General features: G+C 32.7%; 1 protein-coding gene and 1 long non-coding RNA gene across 5 annotated transcripts in view; one reads left to right on the top strand and one right to left on the bottom strand.

The window, feature by feature from the left end:
* The window catches only part of LOC126892010 (lysosomal alpha-mannosidase), a 160,193-nt gene that overhangs the window by 74,205 nt on the left and 60,299 nt on the right, over positions 1 to 25,689 (top strand). For 2 of the 4 annotated variants that reach the window (XM_050661418.1, XM_050661420.1), the window contains 6 exons: positions 2,341 to 2,546; positions 4,934 to 5,070; positions 9,091 to 9,224; positions 12,696 to 12,924; positions 14,013 to 14,212; positions 16,949 to 17,166. In XM_050661418.1, coding sequence (XP_050517375.1) covers positions 2,341 to 2,546; positions 4,934 to 5,070; positions 9,091 to 9,224; positions 12,696 to 12,924; positions 14,013 to 14,212; positions 16,949 to 17,166 — 1,124 coding nt within the window. Of the gene's footprint in view, positions 1 to 2,340; positions 2,547 to 4,933; positions 5,071 to 9,090; positions 9,225 to 9,248; positions 9,383 to 12,695; positions 12,925 to 14,012; positions 14,213 to 16,948; positions 17,167 to 25,689 lie in introns of all 4 variants that reach the window. The other 2 variants (XM_050661417.1, XM_050661419.1) reach the window with 1 other exon arrangement.
* Positions 21,043 to 24,229, bottom strand: LOC126892021 (uncharacterized). The gene is made up of 3 exons (XR_007700653.1): positions 23,764 to 24,229; positions 23,057 to 23,210; positions 21,043 to 21,264 (listed from the first exon to the last, which is right to left on the bottom strand). It is a non-coding gene; the product is annotated as an uncharacterized LOC126892021 (long non-coding RNA).

The raw sequence follows: 25,689 nt of genomic DNA on the forward strand, positions 1-25,689 counted from the left end.
CCTGCGTCGTAGTATGGGTCGTCTGTATAACAGATTATTTTCAATTGTTTTTCTCCCAATTAGTATCCTATTTTAATTATTAGATACTTTTATTTGTCTTAACTTCTATTTCGTCAATGATCGGATTGAATCTTTGAATCTCCCTATCTTATTCCATTGCTAGATTCAATTGGGTCAGTTAGTTCTTCTTCAAATATCATCTTATGATCCACGAAACATAAAAATATGCTGGTTTGTTGTATTCTAATAATTTCTCATACTTGTGCTCATTAGATATAAATATAGCGTCTGTTCATGATCTTTCCGACCTAAAACCTCGTTGTTATACTGCTAGTGCTATTTTAGTCAGTTTGTTTATTATAAATGTTGTTGTTAATTTCATTGTTTTCTTTAATAAATTAATAACTTTAATTTTACAGGTTTGATTTGTCTTCTTTTTTAAAGAGAGGTATTAGGATGTCTCCATTCTTGTGGTATTCTGTTTTGATATATTATGTTTTTGGATTAGTTTGAATAGTCCTTTTGTCAGATCCGATCGTCCGTACTTTAGGAGTTTATTCAGTAATCTGTTTTCTCCTATTGATTTTCTATTTTTCAATTTCCTTAATGCTTCCTTTACGTTTCCCTTCTCAATGTTTATTTCTTCGTCATCACTTCTGGTGTAGATGGAGGTGGTTCATTATCGTCACCTTTAGAAAAAATTTTCAGAGATAATCGTCACTAAAATTTGCAGAAATAATTTTTGTGTTGTTTCTTAATTCTAAAAATCTACAAGCAAAAAGTTTTCCTGTAGTTGGCTGTATATCATATATTACAAAAAACGACTTAAATCCTTTTATTTATAAAAGGTATATTTTTAAAAATCCCTAAAAAGGGATACATCACAGAACTAGTTTTCGATCTGATGACCGATCATCATCAGTGCTTACGTGATCTAACATGCTAACCACCAAAATACAATATTATAAAAATATGAGTAAAAACCCTTTAGAATTGATCTGTCATGGAAACATAGATAAAATATGTGAACTTAAACATGTATGTTCAAAATATTCCATGTACTACTCGCTCCAGGTACCATTTGTGCTCAAAATTGACTTGTTCACATGTGGAGTGTATGGTGGCAAGTGAAAAAATATATATACCTTTTATAAACGATTTTAGTCGTTTTTTCTTAATTCTATTATTTATACAGGGTGTCCCGAAAAGATTGGTCATAAATTATACCACACATTCTGGGGTCAAAAATAGTTCGATTGGAACTAAGTCACCTTAGTACAAATGTACTCACAAAAAAAGTTACAGCCCTTTGAAGTTACAAAATGAAAATCGATTTTTTTCAATATATCGAAAACTATTAGAGATTTTTTATTGAAAATTGACATGCATCATTCATATGGCAGGAACATCTTAAAACAAAATTATAGTGAAGTTTGTCTACCCCATAAAAATTGTATGGGGGTTTTGTTCCCTTAAACCCCCCAAACTTTTGTGTACGTTCCAATTAATTCATTATTGTGGTATCATTAGTTAAACACAACGTTCTTAAAACTTTTTTGCCTCCTAGTATTTTTTCGATAAGATAGTTTTTATCGAGATGCGGCTTCTTTATTAATATACTTACATAACAATTTTATAGGGGTTTTGTTCCTTTAAACCCCCCAAATATTTGTGTACGTTCCAATTAAACTATTATTGTGGTATCATTAGTTAAACACAGTGTTGCCTCTTAGTCTTTTTTGCCTCTTAGTCTTTTTTTGACAAGTCACTTTTTATGGAGATGTGGCTTCTTTTTCAAAATATACCTAAAAATGTAAATTATAAATAAATTTTCAGATTATTAACAGGTCTCTATAATCGTACTTAACCATATACAAATATGTGGAGGATTCGACAAATATTCAAAATATGTCTATAAACACTGGCTTATCGAAACAGTGCTAAGAGGCAAAAAAGTTTTAAAAACATTGTGTTTAACCAATGGTGCCACAATAATAATTTAATTGGAACGTACACAAAAGTTTGGGAGGGTTTAATGGAACAAAACCCCCATAAAATTTTTATTGGCTGCACAAATTTAACTTTAATTTTTTTTTAAGATATTGCTGCCATAATAATGTCACATGTCCATTTTCAATAAAAAATCTCTAAGAGTTTTCGGTATATGAAAAAAAATCGATTTTCATTTTGTAACTTTAAAGGGCTGTAACTTTTTTTGTGTGCACTATTGTATATGCGTAAGTGAGGTTCAATCGACCTATTTTTGACCCCAGAATCTGTGGTATAATTTATGAGCAATCTTTTCGGGACACCCTGCATAATATGTTTATATTTTTTCAGAAAATTAAATGATTCCTTTGGAGAATGTGGTAGGCCAAAAATGGGATGGCAGATCGATCCATTTGGTCATAGTAGAGAGATGGCCTCAATATTTGCTCAATTGGGTTTCGACGGTTTATTATTGGGCAGAATCGATTACCAAGAAAAAGATTTTAGATTATCGACAAAAACTGCAGAAGTAGTTTGGAGGTCTAGCCAAAATTTAGGTAAGTTTTTATTTTATAATTGAGGTAGCTCTTACTAAAGGTATGTTTGAGTTTGAGGGTCGACCAAGTGTAAAAAGTTATATTGTTTTTTATAAAACAAGAATGGTGTGGATATTGTGTCGATATACTCTTATGGTTCAGATCTGGAGTTGCTCCCCAAAAGGACTGTTGTATGATACGTATTTAAAGTGATGCACTGTTTATTCGATATTTTCATTTATTTTAAGAGGGGCATTTATAGTCCAATCGGGTTATACGAATAACAGGCCCAACGTTGCATTAGGAGCTGCCCCAAATTTTATTTTTTTTTAATCTTTAGGGGGGTTCAATAGTAGTGTAAATTTAAAATCTCGACTGAATTCCGCTATTGCGTTAGCCGCCATCTTGATTTTAAACGAGAACCGTTTTTGCTCAATATCTCAGCCATTTTCAACTTTTCGACAAAAAGTAAAACAACCAAAATTGTTGAAAATGTAATTTTCTATCATTTCTATTTTTACGATTTTTTCGTGTCATCGATATTTTCCGAGTTATAGCGGAAAATAGTGACAGTTATATATAAATAGAGCATAATTATTGAATTATCTCGTTTATTGTTAGTTTTACGACAAAAATGTTTCTATACAAAAATAAAGAGAATTGAATTCTACACAATTTTAGTTTCTTTCATTTTTTTGCTAAAGTTAATATTTAAGGTAGTATGTATGCGATAATTGCGCGAGCGTAAGACCTAATTGATTTTGTAGCAATTGTTTTTGTTCAATACCTACGCCATTTTCAACTTTATTTGTTCGAAATATGATTTCCTAGAATTTCTTTTTAACAATTTTTTTCATGCGGTTGATATTTTCCGAGTTTAGTGGGAAAATAGTAAAAAGTGGTGGGGGAAGCATAATTACTGAATTTAATAATTTTTCCGAGCTGCCCCAAATTTTATAATTATATCCTTTAGGGGAGATCAATAGTAGTGTAAATTTAAAATCTCGACTGAATTCCGCGGTTGCATTAGCCGCCATATTGATTTTAAAGGAGAATTGTTGTTGCTTAATATCTCCGCCATTTTCAACTTTTCATCAAAAACGGTAGGAACTAAAATTGTTGGAAACGCAATTTCGTACAATTTCTTTTCCACAATTTTTTTATGCGATCAATATTCTCCGAGTTAAGGAGGAAAATAGTGGAAGCGGACGGGAAGCATAATTATTGAATTGTCTCATTTATTATTAACTTTACGACATAATTGTACATAAACAAAAATAAAGAGAATTATATTTTATACAATTTTTGAAACTTCCAATGAAACACCAACCAAACTAAGTACATAAAATACTGCACTACATAAATAAAAACTTATATGCATGAAGTTCACTTAATTTTATTAACTAGCGGGTTTTATTGGTTGAATTTGTCTGTCGATAATTAAGTTTCATGTCAGCTAACATATTTTAATATTTCAACAATTTTTTTTTTAATTTTGGACCCCGTTGGGGGGAATTTTCCCATTCTCCCCCCTCTTAGACCCGCCACTGGTTCTCTCGAAAAATTGTAGTAAATCGTAATTGCAACAATTTGAGTCCTTACACTTTTTGTCGAAAAGTTGAAAATGGGGAAAATATTGAACAAAAACAATTGCTTTAAAATCAATCGGGTCTTACGCTCGCGCATTTACCGCATATGTACTACCTTAAATATTGATTTTATCAAGAAAATGAAGGAGATCAAAATTGTACAAAATTTAATTCTCTTAATTTTTGTATAGGTTAAAATTTGTTGTAAAAGTAATAATAAACGAGATAATTTAATAAATCAATAATTATGTTTTAACTGTCACTGTTTTTCCCCATAACTCGGAAAATATGGACCGCACGAAAAAAGTTATAATAAACAAAATTATAGAAAATCGCATTTTCAACAGTTTCAGTTTGTATATTTTTGTCGAAAAGTTGAAAATGGCGGAGATATTGAGCAAAAACGGTTCTCGTTTAAAATCAAGATGGCGGCTAACGCAACGGTCAAATTCAGTCGAGATTTTAAATTTATACTACTATTGACCCCCCTAAAGATTAGAAAAATAAAATTTGGGGCAGCTCCTAATGCAAGGTCAAATGGTATCCCGACTGGGCTATTAATTTGAGTCTGAATAGATTCCAATTTAAAAAATGAGAAGTCCCAGATGTAAACAATAAATTTTAATTCTCGTCCATTTTCAATAAAAAATCGATTTTCATTTTCTAACGTCAGAGGGCTGTAACTTTTTTTTTTATGCGCAGATTTCTACTTATGTTAGGTTCAATCGAACTATTTTTGGTCCCAGAATAGGTCGTTTAATTTATGGCCTGTCTTTTTGTTACACCCTGTATAATTTACTGTCTTTAACTTCATTTTAGGAGAAAAAAGTAACATATTTACTGGATCCATGTTTAATGTTTATTCACCTCCCAGAGGATTCTGTTTTGATTTGTTATGTTCAGACGAGCCAATTATCGACGACAAAAAAAGTCCAGATTACAACGTTGATGAAAGGGTAAGATCCATTATTAATATTAATTAAAATATGAGTCAGTTGAAGAAAGACATGTAAAATATTCCAAGACTTTACTTTTACCATTTTTAAACAATTTTCTTTAGATCAATCGTTTGGGTCAAATCTTTAGACGGTAATTTAACTGCCTTTTCTTCAATGCAAATGAATTAAAATTTGCAGACATATGCATTCGCGGGAACAATACCCGAATAGTAAATAAAAAAAAATATGTTTATTTGTTTAAATAAAAATTCAATTTTAATGGAAAATGCTTAAATTCTCTTGTTTTTTTTACAATGAAATAACTTAAAATTTTAGAGATTGTAGCTAATTATATGAACTATACATAATTTCACTTTATACGTTAATTATTTACGTTATCCTTCATAAATAAACAATAACGTTTCAAACTTTCTGCAGGTTCCTACTACTTTTCAATATTTTAATAAACATGACGATATATTTTAATGTTTGAAAAGTGTAAGACTATAAAGTAAAAAATTAAAAAATAAAAAAAAATTAAGAAACGCTTTTCTTTAGTTACGAGTGACTAAAATTAAACATATTATAAAAAATCAACTAAAAAGCAAAAAATAAAAAAAATTCAAACTTGAAGGATTATTCGAAAAAAAACTGTTATTAGACAGATTAAATTTAGAGTAATCTCACACATTCGTTAAAAAATTGAAAAAATCTAACACATTCGTTAAAGAAAAGCGTTAGGCGCGTCTTCACCGAATAAACGGTTTTCGCCCCACCCTTTTCTTTAATGAATGTGTTAGATTTTTTCAATTTTTTAACGAATGTGTGAGATTACTCTAAATTTAATCTGTCTAACAGTTTTTCCGAATAATCCTTCGAGTTAAATTTTTTTTTTTATTTTTGCTTTTTAGATGATTTTATATTTTTTAATTTTAGTAACTCGTAACTAAAGAAAAGCGTTTCTTAAATTTTTTTTTATATATTTTTTAGCCCGAATGCTTGGGTCTTTCAAGGATTTTAGAGCAGCAACTACTTTCCGAAGCCATCGTATGTCTATTTTGTCTATACACGTCACCACAAGGTATCTCGGCTTGAACGTACTTTATTTGGTAGTTTTTTTGGTATTTTTCGAGGTTTGCTGCCTTTGAGGGTAAGGGTTTTCCACTGCCTTAGATTTGTGGTTCCTCTTTTATACCAAAATTCATTACTCTAGCTAGTCATTCAAGTAATTTCTATCTTCCTAAATTTCTTCTTAATGTCAGCTGTCGGCGGCCTGTTATCCGTTCTAAGAATGTCCTCCGTCATAGGAGGCCTTGATTTCTCGTAATTATGGCTTCCTTGGCAGTGCCCTTAAAGCCTTTTGTAGATTCCTTTATCCTATTCTTACTATTATTTTTTTTAGAAACCTCACTTTTCAAGGAATATTACGCGCATACCCGCGTAATGTTAATTGCGCATAATATGTCTGGGTAATACAACCAGCTGCCGGCTAGTTTCTAGAAATTCCAGGTTACGATTGTTACCCAGCCAACCATTCTGGGACCACCACGGAAGATTACATTCGTTTTTTTACTTCTTTTTCAGGTGCCATCTCTGCTACGGAGGTTGGCAATTATCATAGAATTTTTAATTTTTGAGGCAGTAGATCTAAATAGTTGTTTTGAGCTGCATCTAAACAATTCTCTCAAGTTCTTAAGTCATGAAATTCGTCTTCTTCCAATGTCTCTTCTGCCATCTATCTTTCCTTGCAATATGAGTCGCAGGATGCCATATTTCTCGTCCCGCATCACATGTACGAGATACTGTAGCTTTCTTTCTTTAATTGTAAGTTCAACTTCCTTCTCTTTACCTATTCTTCTCAGTACTTCATTGTACGTAACTCTATATACTTAGGAAACCCTAATAATTCTTCTAAGGTCCACATTTCAAAGGCGTTAAGTCGTCTTATTGTCTCTAGATTTAACGTCCATGATTCCACTCCATAGTATATTACACTGTATACGTAACATTTTGTTAGGCGTACTTTAAGAGCTAATGTTAAATCTTTATCTGCATAGACCTTTTTCATTTTCATTCTAGAAGATTTTATATTTAGCCCGATCAAAGAACAATCTGACCCCAAAAAAAAATAAAGGAAGGATGAAAATTTCGGAATAGGTAGTTGAAATTGTCTATTATTATATAAGAAAAAGTTTACAATTATACATCCCCTCCATTTTACAAAAATGGAGGGGAAAACCCCCCTCTCGAAGGTGAAAAATATACATTCAAAATAAGTCCGAAATTGGATAAAATGACTAATTCTAAGCAACTTTTTTTCTATAAAGTTTTTTCCATAAGTCAATACTTTTCTAGTTATTTGCAAGTGAATATGTTCATTTTAACAAAAAAAAAACATGCTTTGGGCGGTTTTTCGCAAATAACTAAAAAAGTAAGTATTTTATCGAAAAACGTATTCTTAACAAAAATATAGCTTATAAAAACTGAAAAAATGGTGTATGCCTGAGGTATGTAGACCCAGTAGAAGCAGAGTTGTAGCTAATGAAAAGTAGGTGCTTCTTCATCAAATTCCAAATCGAATATTTCACTGTGAAATAACCCAAAAACGAAGCACTTTTCGGGGAAAATTTATTTTAACTTTTTTTTTTAATTTAAAAAAAAAAAGTTTACTTTTGCTTTTTAAAAAACTTGTAACATTAAAAGTAAGTGAGTTGCGCTCAAAATATTGTTGGTCCCTTTTATTTTTTGGTAAAAAAATCGCGAAAATCACTTCCTAATTAGCATCACAAATAAATTTTATCATTACCGCTTCACAAGTTACTTATGTATTATTATGATCCGTAAGTTTCATCACGACTTTGGGCAAATTTTGAACAGCTATAGCATAACCAATTTTTGTCTAATAAGAAAACAAAACAGCAAAAATATTCAGAAAAGCAAAACGTACATTTTATTACTCTTTAAGATTTTTGGTATTACTAATAATTTTTAAGTTAATTTCATAAACAATTCCATTTTTTTTTTCAAATTTAAAAAAAAATGTTTTATATTAAACCCAATTTTTCTTAAAAGTGAGCACTTTGAACCAATGAAACTTATAGATAATATAAACAATAGATAAGTAAAGTAACTTGTGAAGCGGTAACGATTAATTTTATTTGGGAAGCCAATTAGGGGGTGATTTTCGCGATTTTTGTACCAAAAAATAAAAGAGACTAACAATATTTTGAGCGTAACTCACTTATTTTTATTGTTAGAAGTTTTATTTTAAAACAAAAATAAACCTTTTTTTAAACACTTTAAAAAAGTTGTAATGAATTTTCCCCGAAAAATGCTCTGTTTTCTGGTTATTTCACATATTCGATTTGGAATTTGACGAAGAAAAACCTACTTTTCATTAGCTACAACTCTGCTTCTAGTGGGTCTGCAGACCTCACGCGTACACCATTTTTTTCAATTTTTTATAAGCTATATTTTTACTAAAAATATTGTTTCGCTAGATTACTTACTTTTTGAGTTATCTGCGAAAAACCGTCTAAAAACATGTTTTTTTTTTGTTAAAAATGAACATATTCACTCGCAAATAACTCGAAAAGTGTTGACTTAGTGAAAAAAATCTATAGAACAAAAGTTGCTTACAATTAGTCATTTTATCCAATTCCGGGCCTATTTTGAACATATATTTTTTCACTCCTGAGAAAATATTGTTCACTCCGTATTTCCAAATTTTTGTAAATTGGAGGGGATGTAGAATTGTAAACTTTTTCTTATATATAATAATAGACAATTTCAACTACCTATTTCCAAATTTTCATCTTTCCTTTATTTTTTTGGAGGTTTTCGTAAAATTTTGTGTTCCCTGATTGGGCTAATTAGAAGATTTATAGTTTTAATTATTATATTTATGATGCTTAAAGCAAAAATCAAAGATGCAAAACGAAGATGGGTTATAGAACATTAATTTTCTTATTGTTTGTTTGTATTGATAAAACATTTTGTATTTTCTTAATCACCAATAACAATTTATACATGCACTAGGTAGACCAATTCCTCGCCCTAATGTGGCGCCAAAGTCAGTATTATAATACCAATAACGTTATCGTCACCATGGGAGGAGACTTCAACTACCAAGACGCTACCACTTGGTTTACCAATTTAGACAAACTGATAAGGTTCGTATTTTTTTCTTTTCGTAGGTTAATGAATTCTTCCGAGTTCTCGATAACATGACAAGCGTGTACGATACTCACAACCTAATTATAACCATGGGTGAAGACTTCAATTACCAAGACGCTGCAACTTGGTTCAAAAACTTAGATAAATTGATTTCGTAAGTAGAGAAAGATAGTCAGCTTTTTGTCTTTGTCTCGTGGCTTCAAAAGATGCTGTCGTTGAGCTGCATGTTTATGTTTGTGTTAAGTATGTTTTTCATTTTTAGTTCATTAATAATGAGCCTACATTCCATAGATTTTTCCCTTCAGATAAGGGGACACACCTAAGGGAGGCTTAGGTAAATCCGACGACAGATGGATAGCTGTTGATGATGATAGGTTTAAAAGGGCTACGTAATCACTAAAACAGAAATTTTTGTCTTCGTATTTCTTCATTGGATTGAATAAAGTGACGTAAATAATATACTGTTACTATGGAACGAGTAGATAAATTTTGAACAAGTCTAATGGTAGGGGAGTAAAGTATGCTAAATTTGCAGTAACTCGAGCGTTATGGGAACCTATTGGATTGTGATTATTAGGTCCTAAAATCAAAAAAAGTTAAGTAAAATTCTCCATTTTAGTGGGCGCTTGCCATTTTTTAATTTAATTTTCCATTTCCAACAATCGTTTTTCCGATTATAGCGCCATCTATCCATAACTCGAAAAAATGTCGAATAAAAGTTGCTTATTTTTACGTAAAGAATCCAAATCTGCAATAAAATTTGGGGGTCCCATTTAAGATTTTAAAGTAACCCCCCACCTTGCCTCCGTGGGTGGTCGTGATTGGTAGGTATCATTCGATAGATTTTTCAAAAACATTTTGAAAGTATATTTTGCAGTTTTTCGATCTGATGTTCATTTTGCGAAGTATCGCGGGGTTCGAATTTAAAATTTTAAATTTACCCTCCACTCCTCTCAGTGGGGGTCAGGTTTAGTACGATTCGATAGATTTTTGAAAAATATTGAAGACGTATTTTTTATTTTTTCGATCTGACGTTCATTTCGTGAAATATTCGCTTTTTTGTGAAACTTTTTGATACCCATTTCCTTACGCCCCGCTCAAATCGTCAGATTTTTGAAATATACACTCTTTTGTATGTTCTTAACTTACCTTATCTTAATCAAATGACCTTATGACAATTTCAAATATTTTTAAGGACAGATTTTGGGGGGGGGTGGCTAAAGAACCTGTGTTAAGAGCCAATATATGGTACAGGTACATCTGCAGGGTACCAGGTTTCTCCCCATATGATAATCTGAATTCGAGTAACTGCAAAAATCCCCACTTGGGCTCCCCTACCATCCAAAATCGTTGTTTACATGCACTGTCTCATTGAAATTTAGTTTAGTGTCACGTACTGCCGACGCACTGTTGTCGCACTGTTGGAAGTTCGTAGAACTAGTACTCAAAATAACTGAGTACATAGCAGCTGGATTCAACGACAAGCAGTACGCTGGAGTAGCATTCCTGGACGTAAGCGAAGCTTTCGACAGAGTATGGCATAAGGGGCACATATATAAAATGCGAGGCTATGGGTACAGCGGGGCGATGACGAGGCTGATCTCTTCGTACTTAGCCGGCCGGAGTTTCAGGGTTCGGATAGGACAAGTCCTGTCCGAGCTCGGAAACCCGGAGGCCGGAGTACCACAAGGAGCAGTCCTGTCACCTCTGCTGTACACAATATACACCGCAGACGTACCTAGAACACCAGGTACCCTTATGAGCCTTTACGCCGACGATACAGCGATAGCGGCTAAACACAGAAACGTAGATATAGCAGTGAACAACCTGCAAACAGCGTTAGAAGACATCGAGGAATGGAGTATAAAGTGAAAGATAGCCATCAACTACGAAAAGACGCAAGCGGTACTATACAAGAAATGAAGACAACAGCCAGAAGAGCAACTGACGGTGCAGAACAACCCCATCGAGTGGAAAGATGAAGCCAAATACCTGGAAGTCATCATGGACAAAGGATTAACCTTCCAAAAACATGTAGAAGCCACAGTCCAGAAGGCCAACATGGCGAGAGCAACATTAAGAGGACTCACAGGCAGAAAAAGTAAATTAAGACTAAAAACGAGGTTAAGATTAATAAACAGCATAATATTACCGGTACTAACATACGCATCTCTCGCATGTGGACAAGTGTGCAAAACACACAAAAAGAAGATTCAAGCGGTTCACAACAGCAGACTAAGAGAAGGAGCCAAAATCCCGAGGTACGTCGCAGAAAGATTACTGTTCAGAGTTCAGAGAACTACAAGAGGTGAGAGTCACCGAAATGATGACAGACAAGGCAAGGGTCAAATTCGCGGAGCTGAAGCACCACCCAAGCCCCATATTGCGAGAGATGCTAGGGTATGACGCTTTCCACCGATGGAAGCACAAACTCCTCAACAGCAAATAGTGGAATAAAGCAAAGGAAATAAAGTAAATAAAGAGAAACACAAAGAATATAGTGAAAGTAAAGTGATAAAGAAGTAAAAATAGAAAATAGTAGATAGTAGATAGTTCGTAGCTCGAAACACCAAGTGCCGAAGAAACACGTAACCCAAGCGTAGGTCCAACACCACGATCAGGTAAAGTCAGCCCATAAAAAAATAGAAGAAAAAGGTACAAGCCACCAAAAAAATATAAAAAAACATAAAAACAAAAATACTTAATAGCACCAAGCCATTGGACTGAGCTCAGTGGGGCTTGGTACAATGATTGGGGCTCAAGCAAGCAATTTTTAGTTCCGCGGATAAGTAATTAGAAGATAAAGGCATAGAGCGCTTCACGCTGGCCTAGTTTTGAATTCGATTAGGGCACCACATTGGAATCTTATTACCCAGGATTCCATTGTGAAGAGCTTTTGGCTACGATAGCTGTGCCCCCATCGCGCATCAGCGTGCTATGGTGGGGAAAGGGATGGTCTGGAGCATTGGAGCGAGGTGGGGTGATCCCTGTTGTTGCTCGGATTAAAACACCTCGCCCCAATGAATTGTTACACCCGAATGTACTTTTTCGATAGAGTGGACATCTCCCACAGGTCGGGTCAAATCAAACTGCTTGCAAGTTCGCAGAACTTTCGAAAAAAAATTTTTGATGACGTGCTGATGTAGCCTCCTAGATAAATTTTTATTTAGGATTTCAAATTCTTGTCTATTAGTTCAGTAAATTATGTCAGTTTTTGTTTGTATTCGTATTCGTGTTATTATTAGGTAGTAAGCTTATAAATTAAATTATTTGCTACAAAGTTTAGATAATGGTTATGTTCTGTTGCATGTACCTATGTGTTTTTTATTTTGTTTTAATGTTTCTTTTTTATTTTAACAAATTGTAAAATAATACATGATTGAATAACAATTGCCAACCTTAACCTATACGGGCATAAATCTCCAATGCTGAATATTGTTTTAATTATATTCTTCTTTACCTTTTAGCTACGCAAATCTCCGCCAATCTAATGGCTCCAGATATAATCTTATTTACTCTACACCATCTTGTTATGTAAAAGCCATATATGATGAAACTAAAGGAAAGAAGAAATGGTATGTTAAGCAAGACGATTTCTTCCCTTATGCGTCCGATCCACACGCTTTTTGGACGGGGTACTTTACTTCCCGACCCACCCTCAAAAGGTTTGAGAGGGAAGGAAACAATTTCTTACAGGTAAGATTACAAGGCTGTTTATAAATAAACAGCTTATATAATAAAAAGAGGGCGTTGCTACTAGCCTATTTTTTTGTTATCTTGGTACCCTCTTCATAATATGAACATATGTGAAGTTTCATTTCAATATGTTAATTAATTCTTTCTTTAGAAGTAATTTAGTATCGAGGTGTTACAGTATTTTTTACAATGGAAATAATCAAGTATCGTGCAGAGATTGAATTTTTATTTTTGGAAGCTTTAAAAACAAAGTTTTAGAACCGAATGTTAGAAGTGTATATGGGCTATTCGCCTTCAATTATTAGAGTAGAAAGATGGGTTGCTGAATTTAAACGTAGTAGTAAAATCCTTGGACACGATTCACGTCGAGGAAGTCCAAAAACAGCAACAACACCAGAGATGTAGAAAAAATACAGGATATAGTATTTGAAAATTGTCGAGTGACTGAAAGAGATTTAGTAGAAACCCTAGGCATACCATTGGGCAGTATAAGCAATATTTAGGCTGAAGTATTGGGTTTCAAAAAGCTGTGTTCGCAATGGGTGCCGCATTCGCTAACAACGGAACACAAACATAACACCGAAACATAATACGGAACACAAACATAACAACGGAACAAAAACACATTCGATTGCGACTTTCGCAGCACATTTAGAGCATTTTTGAAAGGATAAATTGGATTTTGCTCATTGATTCATCACAATGGATGAGACTTGATCTATCACCATGATCCTGAATCGAAATAAGAGGCTGAAGAGTGGTAGAACCTGGTTTTTCGGCTCAGAAATGAGAAACTATTTGGCACTGAAAGGTTTTATTTATTTAAGACCTACGTGACTAGATAAAATACCAAGTGCTACATATGGTTTTACCCGTATTGAAGTGAGGATTCCAATAATAGTACAGGATATTGTATTTAAAAAATGACTAAGGTATCAGGAAAATGGTAAATTTGGCATGGATCAAATATAAAATCTCCATATTGTAAATTTACTTTGGGTTCACTATGTATATTCTATGTCCTGGTCCCATTTTCTAGTAATTATTCTAAACTAATGTTAACATATGCATACGCTATTTATTTTCAGGTGTGCAAACAGCTTTATTCTTTAGCTGATTTAGATCCTGTCGATAGAGTTGATCTCAATGCTCTTCGCGAAGCTATGGGAGTAATGCAACATCACGATGCAATCACAGGAACTGAGAAGCAACATGTTGCCAACGATTATGCCAGAATTCTGTCCAACGGAATCAAGGAGTGTGAATGGATAACCGCAACAGCGTTAAGGTATTAAAACCATATTTAGTGGAGTCACTGAAGGTGGATATGAGCCATTACCTCCGATTTCGTTGAACCTCCATCGATTTGCATGATAATTGGTGAGTGCTTAGAGGATATCTCAAGGAACAAAGGTGACATGGTGCTAACTTGCGCTTTTACCCTGGGGGTGGATGCCACCCCTTCTCGGGGGTGAAAATTATTTTATTAAAAATAACCCCATAATTCGATAGAGGGACAAATTTCAAGCAAAATTTAATATACAAAGGTATTAAAATAAATCAAAACTTTTTGAGTTATTAAAGATCAAAGATTTTAATTTTTCTTGAGAAAATTGCATGTTTTTAACTAATTTTTCATCAATAACTCAAAAAGTGTAAGTTTTTACAAAAAAATTATTATTATCAAAATTGAAGCTAATCAAAAAATGAAATAAACCGCTTACTAGGAAAACCTTTTAATGTTAACTAAAAGTGAGTTATAGGTAATTGAATGTATATTTTTTTCGGCGAGTAAAAAACTCTAAATATTCAAGCTGAAATAACGGGAAATTGATGCATTTTATAACATAAACTTATTAAGCATTTGTCAAAGTACTTAAAAATATCTATTAAATGAGCCCCTGAACATGTTGATAGCGTTAAAATTTATGCTCCAAAATTTTTTCAAAATTGATCTTTTAAAAATTTTTCCAAAAAATGTTATTGTTTTTTTTTAATAACACCGTTCATGTTTACGATATCAGGTTCATCTAAAAACTGTTTGAAAGATAATTCCAAGTGCTATTTAAATACGTTGAACCTAATCTTTTAAACACCTTACTTTTTTAAAAATAAAAGGTTAAATGACCCCGGTGGCATTGTTCCCACAGCATAATTTAAGATTTAAACGTTTCTATCTCGGTTATTTTTTACCCTGTGGAAATAGTAAAACAGGTAGAATATTTGGCACAGAAGAAACTAAAATTTGGTTATATATAATTTTTTACGTATATTGAGTATTTTTGGAGTTATTATCAAAAGAATATGAGAATTACAATTATTTTAAAAATTATGATTTTTTAAATTAGATCTTTTTTTCAAAAATATGCATTCTAAACCGGTCAAAATTACCGAAAACATTACTTATGCTAACATAAAGAAGTTCTTGTAAGGATTACTATAAATTTTAATTTTTGTGCAAATGGCGTATGTTTTATTTTTCATTTTTCCCTAAAAAATTCGAAACGGTTCTTTTATTTCCATTAAAACTTGCTTAATTTTGACGCTTTTACCTTATTCTGCAGCTCATTTGATAGGTATTTCGAAGTACTTTGACAAATGTTTAGCAGGAATATTTTATACATCGTATCATTTTCCCGTTATTTAAGCTTGAATACTTAGATTTGAGTACTCGTCGAAAAAAATACACATTCAATTGCCAATAACTCACTTTGAACATTAGTTTAGTTCTTTATGTTTGGTACTTTATGTGAGAAATGTATTCAATTTTTTATTATCTTCAATTTCAGTAATAATAACTTTTTTGTAAAAGCTTATAGTTTTTGATTTATACGTAAAAAACCGATTTAAAACATGCATTTTTTTACGAAAAAATAAAATCTTTGGTCTTTAATAACTCAAAAAATGTTGATTTATTTTAATAACTTTATACAACAAATTTTGCTTATAATTTGTCCCTCTATCGACTTATGGTTATATTTTAAATAAAATAATTTTCACCTCCGAGAAGGGGTGGCATCCACCCCCAGGGTAAAAGCGCAAGTTAGCATCATGTCACCTTTGTTCATTAAGGTATCCTCTAATTACTCACCAATTTCCATGAAAATCGATTGAGGTTCAACGAAATCGGAGGTGAAAACCTTCAGTGACTGCACTAATGATCAATAATTTGTCAATTACTGCTGATATAAATCAATTGATCATAAGAAGTATTCTACTTCCTCAGCTTTTCCCTATTCAGGAATGGCTGTTCCTTCCTTTTCTTTCTCACTCATTTCTGTTTATCGTATCTTCTTCACCTAAACATTTCTCTCTCAAAGTTCGCCACACAGTCCCTCCATCTTCTTTTTGGTCCACCCCTACCTCTCATTCTATCAACTTCTAGCAGCTTCACAATGTGCCCCACATAGATTTTATTTTTACGTCTAACGGGAACAAATCATTGCAGTATTTTTGCAGTTATTGCTTTCGCAGTGAATACAGAATGTTTTATCTTAGCAATTCTTCTTCTTTGTGTCGTCTTCAAATCGGGGATTGGATATCGTCATCACTATCTTTACTCTATCTACCGCTGATCTAGAGAATTCTATTAAACTGCATTTAAACGTGTAACAGATACTGTAACTTTCTTATTTTTATTGTGTTTTATTGTGTTGATTATTTCGTACTATTTGCCCATTTTTCGCAATACTTTCGTGCTCGTTTTCTTCTGTGTCCATCCATCTTCAGTTTCCAAGTACAGTGTCTGTAAAACCACATTTTAAATGATTGTAGATTATTAATTATAAGTTCTTGCTTCAGTGCCCAGCTTTCAAGTCCATATTGTAGTATCAAAAACACGTAACATCTCAGAGATCTTACTCTCAGTTCTAATGTGAGGTCTTTATTACAGATAATTGTTTTCATTTCTACAAGAGCAGTTCTTGCTATTTATATCCTAGCCCTTATTACTGTTTTTTGATTGTTTGTTGTTTGGTCGTTTGGTTTAGCAATAAATATGCTTAAATCTGACTTAATTTTTCAGCAAAATAGTTGCTCCAAATATGAGAAGTTATTTGCGGGATGAACCCGTACCTACAATACCATTTACAACATGTCCCTTGGCAAATATTAGTCAATGTGCATTCACTGAAACCAACAACGATTTTGTCATAACAGTCTACAACCCATTAAGCAGACCTGTATCTAAGCATGTGCGAGTTCCAGTAGTAGGAAACAAATATACTATCAAGGATCCTCAAGGTATTCCTTTTTTTGAAGTTATACTTCTTTATCGGCGATAGAGGGTGATTTTTTATATGTTAAAACCTATCAGCCCGGCGCATGCGCATTATAACTTTGTTCTGATTGGATGTTCAAATGACATGTCAAAAATTATCCGATATGGCAGCTGTGGTTTGGAGGTAAAGGTAAAGGTAAACAAATGTATATAGTATTTTTACTACAAAAACGTTATTACGTAGGTCAAAATTTTTGACGTAAGAGAACTGTCAAAACATTAGAATGTGACTTTTCATTATTGCTATGTTTATTATAAACACGGCAATAATGAAAAGTCACATTCTAATGTTTTGACAGTTCTCTTACGTCAAAAATTTTGACCTACGTAATAACGTTTTTGTAGTAAAAATACTATAATATATTAGTTTTATTGTTGTGAGGACAGAAACAAAAAAGTTTATAATATTGTAGTGACTTCTAAATAGTTTTTAAAAGCAACAGGTACGTAAAAATTGTTAATGTATCATGGGTATAAACCTACCTATTTGATCTGCCAAAATACATAGTATGTAATACTTTTATTTATATAATTTGATTACCATCACAATTTCTATCAATATTCACCTAATATATTGTTTTTTTACTCTATGTTTTGTTGTATTTTTTCAATTCTAAATCATTTCAATTCAAAATTAAAATAATTTGATCAATTTTCAAAATATCAAAATATCACAAGTTTAATCCGTTTAGTTAGTCGATCTTCGTAAATAATGACACATAGTGTCCGTGGCTAAGCGGAGAAGGCGAATGAATTCCAATACCAACCGCTCTTATCAGCGCTGGTTCGAGTCCCAATAGAAACTTTCTTTTTTGTTTGTTTTTAATACATTTTATGATTGTAAGTATATTTATTATATAATTGTATTTTCAGAAAATACGTATTTAGTTAAAAAAATTTTCGACAATTAATGTTCAGACATCATTTGTGGCTTGTTTAATGTGTTTGTGTGTGTTTTATTCTTTTATTATTTTAATTTTTGGCACTGTTCTAATAAAAATGTTTGAGAAGTAGTAAGTATAAATTAGTTTAATATTTAAACAAAATATAAATAAAAAGTATATTAATTTCGTTTAAATCATATAATAGAAGTATAACTTCTTACGTGCGTACAAAGTACACACATATTCTTTTTTATTTAATAAACACCAATAAGATACCTACTTGTGAACATTAAAATCTAATCAAACAATATTATGAACAATGAGTATTTCTTTCTAAACTAAATTATTATTAAAAACTTAAGAATAAGTGCGGATAAACTGATGAGTAGTATCTCTTCATCGTCATTGGCTCTACAACATAATATGGTGGGTCTTGACCTGCTCTAGAGTCAGCTTCCATTCCCAGGGCCGCCGAGAGGGCGGTACAGCCGGTACATGTTAACGGGGCCCGGCGATGTAAGGGTCCCGGCGTCGACCAGATCAAAGACGTAATTTTACCAGTTTTTTTTTGTCTCACTTAATGTCCATAATACGTTTAATTAATCCTCGGCTATATTTAACATGACCTTTAGTTGATTTGCTATAAAATTTTAACAGCAATAAATCACAGAAGTCAAATGCTGCAGTGCAGTCAGATAACTATGGATATGGAGATTAAAAATATATCAAGGCTTCTAGAAGATTTACAAAAAATCAGAAATTGATTGGAGAATATAAAGGGTCAGAATCTAAAGGGATCAGGTCTTCCATTGTTGAAGAATCTATATTAGTTACTGGAATAAATGGAATATGGAATAAATTAGCTATGGAATAAATCCAGAATTTACATAAAATAAAGAAAGACGGCGCAAGAAGCCAGTGAGATTTTTTGATGATTGCCTGGGCCCAGTAGTGATGCGACTGGTAATTTTGAGCCCGACGCAATATTTCGCTGTGAACTATTTAATATTTTCAAATAATAAGCAATTTAACCAGAATATTTAATGCGGCAGATTAAATTCATTCGCTATTTAACATTTTGTGGACATTCCGAGATATCGATGACGAGAATATTAAGAAAAAAACTGATATATTGCGCGAGTTTTATAAAGAAGACATCAGTGAAGAATTGATAGATGCAATTTTTCATTTGAGAGCGATATACAAGGAAATATTGGTAAATCTCAACTTTCTCCAATCTTCTTCTTTACGTGCCATCTCCGCGACGAAGGTTGGCAATCATCATTGTTATTCTAACTTTTGACACTACAGCCCGAAAGAGTTCAGTTGAGCTGGATCCAAATCATTCTCTGAGATTTATCTGCCAGGACATTTTTCTTCTACCTATGCTGCGCCTTCCTTGAATCTTTCCCTGCAATTTCTCCAATAGATTTACTTAATAAAATTAAACTTCTCAAATTCTTCTTCTTCTTCTTCTTCTTCTTCTTCTTCTTCTTCTTATAATAGGCCTCTTGGCCTGTTCCTTACCGATTTTGAGCTTGTATTCGTAGCTGTGATGTTGACTGCCAGCTATTTCGCCACCTTTTAAAGGTCCTTCCTATCGGTCGCTTGCCTGTTGGCTTCGAATCCCTGGCTATACGGGCTATTCTCTCGCTGTACATTCTCGTCACATGCTGATTCCACTCTCGTCGTCTCTGTCTTCCCCACCGTACTATATCTTGTATGTTACAGAGATCTCTTATTCTGTCGTTCGGTATTCTGTCTCTCAGTGTTTTCCCAGTTATTGACCTCAGCGTTCTCATTTCTGATGTTCTCAGTATCCTCTTGGTTTCTGCTGTGTCACATCTTGTTTCTATCGCGTACGTCATGATCGTTCTTACACATGATTTGTATATGCGTACTTTCCCTTCCAGCCTCATATCTTTGTTTCTCCAGATGACATCCCTCAGACATCCTGACACGTAATTGGCTTTATTTGCTTGCTTTCAGACGCTCTCTTTAACATCTCCATAACTACATATTTCGATTCCCAGATATTATTAACGATTAACAACGAACTAATTGAACAAGTCTCGAGATTCCATTACTAATTTGCATCTTATGGGTTCCCTTGACACTACCAGGGATTTTGTCTTGGCTGTTGATATTTTCATGTTGTAGTTCTTCGCCACTGTATTGAAAGTTTGTGCCATTCGCTGTAGGTTATCCTCGTTATCGGAGATTAAGATTGCGTCGTCAGCATAACAGAGGATTTTTATTTGTTTTTCCGCCGTCTTACCCTAATAACACAAAACATTCCATGAATGTTCCTAGAATGTACTCACAGGACATTCCAAACATTCCTGGAATGTCCCCAAATGCACACGAATGTCCCTGGAAAGTCCCTGGAATGTGCTGTGTCAGCATTTTAAATATTCTTAGAATGTTCTGTTGGAACATTCCATGAATGTCTACGAATGTTCTTTGGACATTCACAGTATATGTTTTAGACTGAATGTCTTGTTGGAACATTCCATGAATGTTCTTTGGACATTCACAGTATATTTTTTAGACTGAATGTCTTGTTGGGACATTCCATGAATGTTGGAACATTCCATGAATGTTCTTTGGACATTCACAGTATATTTTTTAGACTAAATATCTTGTTGGAACATTCCATGAATGTCTACGAACGTTCTTTGAACATTCACAGTATATTTTTTAGACATTCTCTGAAATATATCGTCAGTGCTGTGACAATACCTCCTATATCTTTTTTCATGAGGTTTGCAGGAGACGAAAAACATTTTTTAAGGTCACCTCCTGTTTGCATACGTAAGTTCTGGCTTGTTTTGTAGTAAATAGATAGTTAAATTTACTGCAAAACAAGTCAAAAAATATATGAAAACAGGAGGTGGCCCAAACAAGTTTTTAGTCTATCTTACAAATCTCATGAAAAAACAGATAGAAGGTATTGTCACATCACTGACGATATGTGGCCATACCAAATAATGCATCCTTGATAAATATAAACATTTTTATTGCAAAAAATCTTTTCATACATTTTTTTAATGTAATTTACTGATATTCCTATAAAAAAATGTGTCACATTTGCTTTGTAAACCTTTCTTTTGCCTTTCATAGCCACATATTCCATTTCCTTCCTGGTTTTTTGTAGACCACTTCTCTCAGCTGATTCTAAAAGAAAATAAAATAAATGGTAATTTTTCTATCCTTTACAATTAACAATCAGAAGAAATATTTACAGGTAATAATATGCATATAATAATAATAATAAATTAAATAATATTTAAATAAACAATAAATAATATTTAATAAAGAAAATAATAAAACATTTTGTATTTTGACAACGACGTCCGATGTGGAAGTAGAAACCATAATAAAGTTATTTTTTCAAGTAAATTCTGGCTTATTTCCCCATTAAAATAGTTACAATAATTACAAAAATGCCACAAAGAAATAGCTTTTTCACAAACTAATAAGTATTTTGTTTTATTATATTTATTGTTTTTATTATTTACTTTAACTTAAGATTATAACTTAATTCTTGTTTTCTATTTCTGATGTTTTTATTTATTTGCATTCAATATTAATCTGTTTTCTTGTATAATCTACTTCGCAATAATTATGTGATATATTGGACTTAAAATGAATTCAAAAATTTTTTGTAATTGGGCAACAATGTCAACTTAGATCTCTGATGTAGATAATGAAGAACAACGGTATCTACAGTTGGAAAAATGAAAGAATAGGGCTTTTCATCAATTGTCATTTGTTTCGAGCTTCTGTCATGTGTCACATAATATTAATATATCTAGTCATATGTCTTTGGTTTGTATCTATTATTGTATATACCAATAACGTATGTCGTAGATATATTAATATTATGTGACACATGACAAAAGCTCGAAACAAATGACTGTGAATGAAAAGCCCTATAGGGCTTTTCATTCACAGTCATTTGTTTCGAGCTTCTGTCATGTGTCACATAATATTAATATATCTACGTCATACGTTATTGGCATATACCCATGATACACACCAAAGACGTATGACGTAGATATATTAATATTATGTGACACATGACAGAAGCTCGAAACAAATGACAATCGATGAAAAGCCCTATACCCATGAACGATCACATCAATCACTTATTTTGTATTTGCTATCTTTTTCTATTTTAGAACAAATAGAAAATGATATAAAAACATTAAAAATAAAAAACTGGAGAAAAAAAGCACGAAACAGATCAGAGTGGAGAAGAATCCTGGAACAGGCCAAGACCCAGAAAGGGCTGTCGAGCCAATGATGATGATGATCTTTTTCTATAGGTAACAAACGTTTGTGATTTATAGAAAAAGACAGCAAATAGGGCTTTTCATCAACTGTCATTTGTTTCGAGCTTCTGTCATGTGTCACATAATATTAATATATCTACGTCATACGTCTTTGGTTTGTATCATTGGTATATGCCAATAACTTATGACATAGATATAGTAATATTGTGTGACACATGACAGAAGCTCGAAACAAATGACTGTGAATGAAAAGCCCTATACAAAATAAGTGATTGATGTGATCGTTCATGGTTATAGGGTTTTTCATTCAGTCATTTGTTTCGAGCTTCTGTCATGTGTCACATAATATTAATATATCTACGTCATACGTTATTGATATAATCAATGATACAAACCAAAGACGTATGACGTAGATATATTAATATATGTGACACATGACAGAAGCTCGAAACAAATGACAATGAACAAAGCCCTATATTGCTTTTCATCGATTGTCATTTGTTTCGAGCTTCTGTCATATGTTATATAATCTGTGTATAATATTAATACAACACGGATTATACGACATATGACAGTAGCTCGAAACAAATGACTGTAAATGAAAAGCCCTATTCTTTAATTTTTCCAACTGTATATTGTAATTGTATTCTTAATTGGGTTAAGCATATTACCTGTGTGATATAAGCTATTGGAACAGCACAGTCTCTCAAACGGTTGAAAGTGAAGTTCTGTCAATATCTTTTTCTAAAAAATGTTTTGAACATACTGCTCTATTAACAAATCTGATCAATACTTCATGCCTTCTTTGCAGGATCTTCTGGAAAGCTAAAAATACAAAATATATGCATTACTGAGCATTATTAACAAATTTTAGTTTTAAATAAAAAATATGATTATTGAACTTACAAAATATTATAAAAAGCAGCTTAGAAATTGTTTATTAGTATAGTCGTTTCCCTAGCCACAACTGGCTAGTGATTTTAGTAGGTAATTTTTTGTTTTTGGCCATTTTTGCCAAAATTACTAACTATTTAGTTATTTTTTTGCCAATTTTACCAAATTGTCAAAATTATTTACTAAAATCACTAGCCAGTTGTGTCTGAGACTAAGTTTAGCGAACCGACTGTACTATTCATACTGTGTATTCATTAGTTTGGTACTATTATAGTGTGTGGTCTACCATCCTGTTTATAAACGCATACATTAGCAAAAACGCAAAAAAAATTTAATTTTACAAATAATCCGTTTGTTATTAACTCTATTTACTATTTTAGTTAGGAATAAGCAAGTTTGTGGCTTATTCGCAATTATTAAAATAATAAATGGATATTTTCTGAAATAGGGGCATGCCTTTGTTTACATATTTGCATATACTAACCTTTGAAACATTATTCCTGCAGATTTTTTATCTACATTGCTTCTGCTACTCCAACTGATTTTATGCACTATATTAATAATACTATTAAAGTTATTATAAAAGTATCCGAATTAAAAAATATTCTTAAAAAGCACAAATAAAAACAAACAACGATCACGCACGGCAAGGTGGCCAAGGCCAAGATGCATGTCAAGATGGCCGAAGCACCGAAGTCTGAAGTGAGGTCATTGGTCGTTTTTAGTCACGTGATGCCCTCTCTAAGCACCATGCACAAATACATGCGCCGTGAATTTGAAAATGAACATATAGGAACATTGGTAGTATGTTCACAGAATGTCTTATGGTAACATTCCACGAATAATTTAATCAGATGTTCACCGAATGTTCCCTAAATGTCCAGGACATTCAAATATTGATAGAACTTTGGTAGTACATTCCTGGAATGTTGTGTGTTGTTAGGGTATATCCTTTTCCAGTACCTTTAATGTTTTCTATGATTTTATCCATGACTAAATTAAAAAGCAATGGGCTCAAGCTATCCCCTTGTCTGATTCCCGAGTTGATTTCTACTTCCGATGTTAGTTCATTCTCGACTTTTATTCTGGTTTTGTTCTTCGTATTAATGTCTTTAATTATCCTTATTATCTTGTTGGGCTGATTTTTCTCCTTTAGCAATCTTAGCACATCTTCCAATCTTACACAATCGAAGGCCTTAGTCAGATCTATAAAGCACATAAATGCAGGTTTATTATATTCCAGTGCTTTCTCAGCAATTTGTCTGGCTATGAATATGGCGTCTATTGTGGACCTATTTTTCCGAAAACCTTGTTGTTCCTCACTAATAGGGATGTTCACAAAAAATTAAAAAGTCATTTCAAACATGTAAAACGGTTAAGAAACACTCTAGGAATAATTGTCCAAAATTTCAACAAAATTGAAAAAGCCTTTCTATAAAAAATCTTTATTAGAAATCTAGCATTATTTTAAATTTCAAGAACGCTTCTCTATTGGCCTGACGTCACTAGTTGCATACTCCAAGCGCGCGCCATTCTCATAATGTTACTGTTTACCTGTTTGACGTTTCAGGTCATTTTATTTTGTTTGTGTGTAAGGACATATTTTGGGTTTTACAAAAATAAACAAATAAAAGGGAAGAAGTTTTTCAGAAAGCTGATTCGTATAAACTACCGACTGTAGTGTAGATGTAACAATGGTGTATCATTTATTGACATCTTGTAAAAAAATAAATCTACCACAGCTTTACTGAGTGTATATTCCATATAATTTTCCATGTCTTCTTTAAGCTAAAAAAATAAATGCTTAATACTCCACAAAAAAAATAGAGAAAGTTGTATGCATGCATTGTACGCATGTATATTGTATACATACATTGGCTGGTTATTACTTTACCTTGGTTAGGTGTATTAAAAATGTTTTTATTCTTCTTCATGTGCCTTGTCCGTTGTGGACGTTGGCTATCATCATGGCAATTTTAATTTCATTTGAGGCGTTTCTGAATAACTCGGTCGATTTTTGTCCAAATCATTGGCGTAAGTTTTTAAGTCATTAGTGTCTTTTCTTCCGGGTCCGCGTTTGCTCTCTATTTTACCTTGCGTTATCAGTTGGAGTATACGATATTTATTATGCCTCATGATATGACCGAAATATTTAAGATTTCGTTTCTTAATTGTAAAAGAGATTTCTTTTTGTTTTCCCATTCGACGCAATACCTGTACGTTGGTGTGGGTCGCCCAGGATATTTTGAGGATACGTGGGTACACCCACATCTCGAATGCCTCTAGCTTTTTCATTAATGTTTCCATTATTGTCCAGGCCTCTGCGCCATATAGCAAGACCGGAAATAATAACATTTTAGCAGCCGCATTTTTAGTGGGAGAGATATTATGTCGCAATGGGTGAAAATAT

Source organism: Diabrotica virgifera, chromosome 9, assembly GCF_917563875.1.
Source record: "Diabrotica virgifera virgifera chromosome 9, PGI_DIABVI_V3a".
Classification (NCBI taxonomy): Eukaryota; Metazoa; Arthropoda; class Insecta; order Coleoptera; family Chrysomelidae; genus Diabrotica; species Diabrotica virgifera.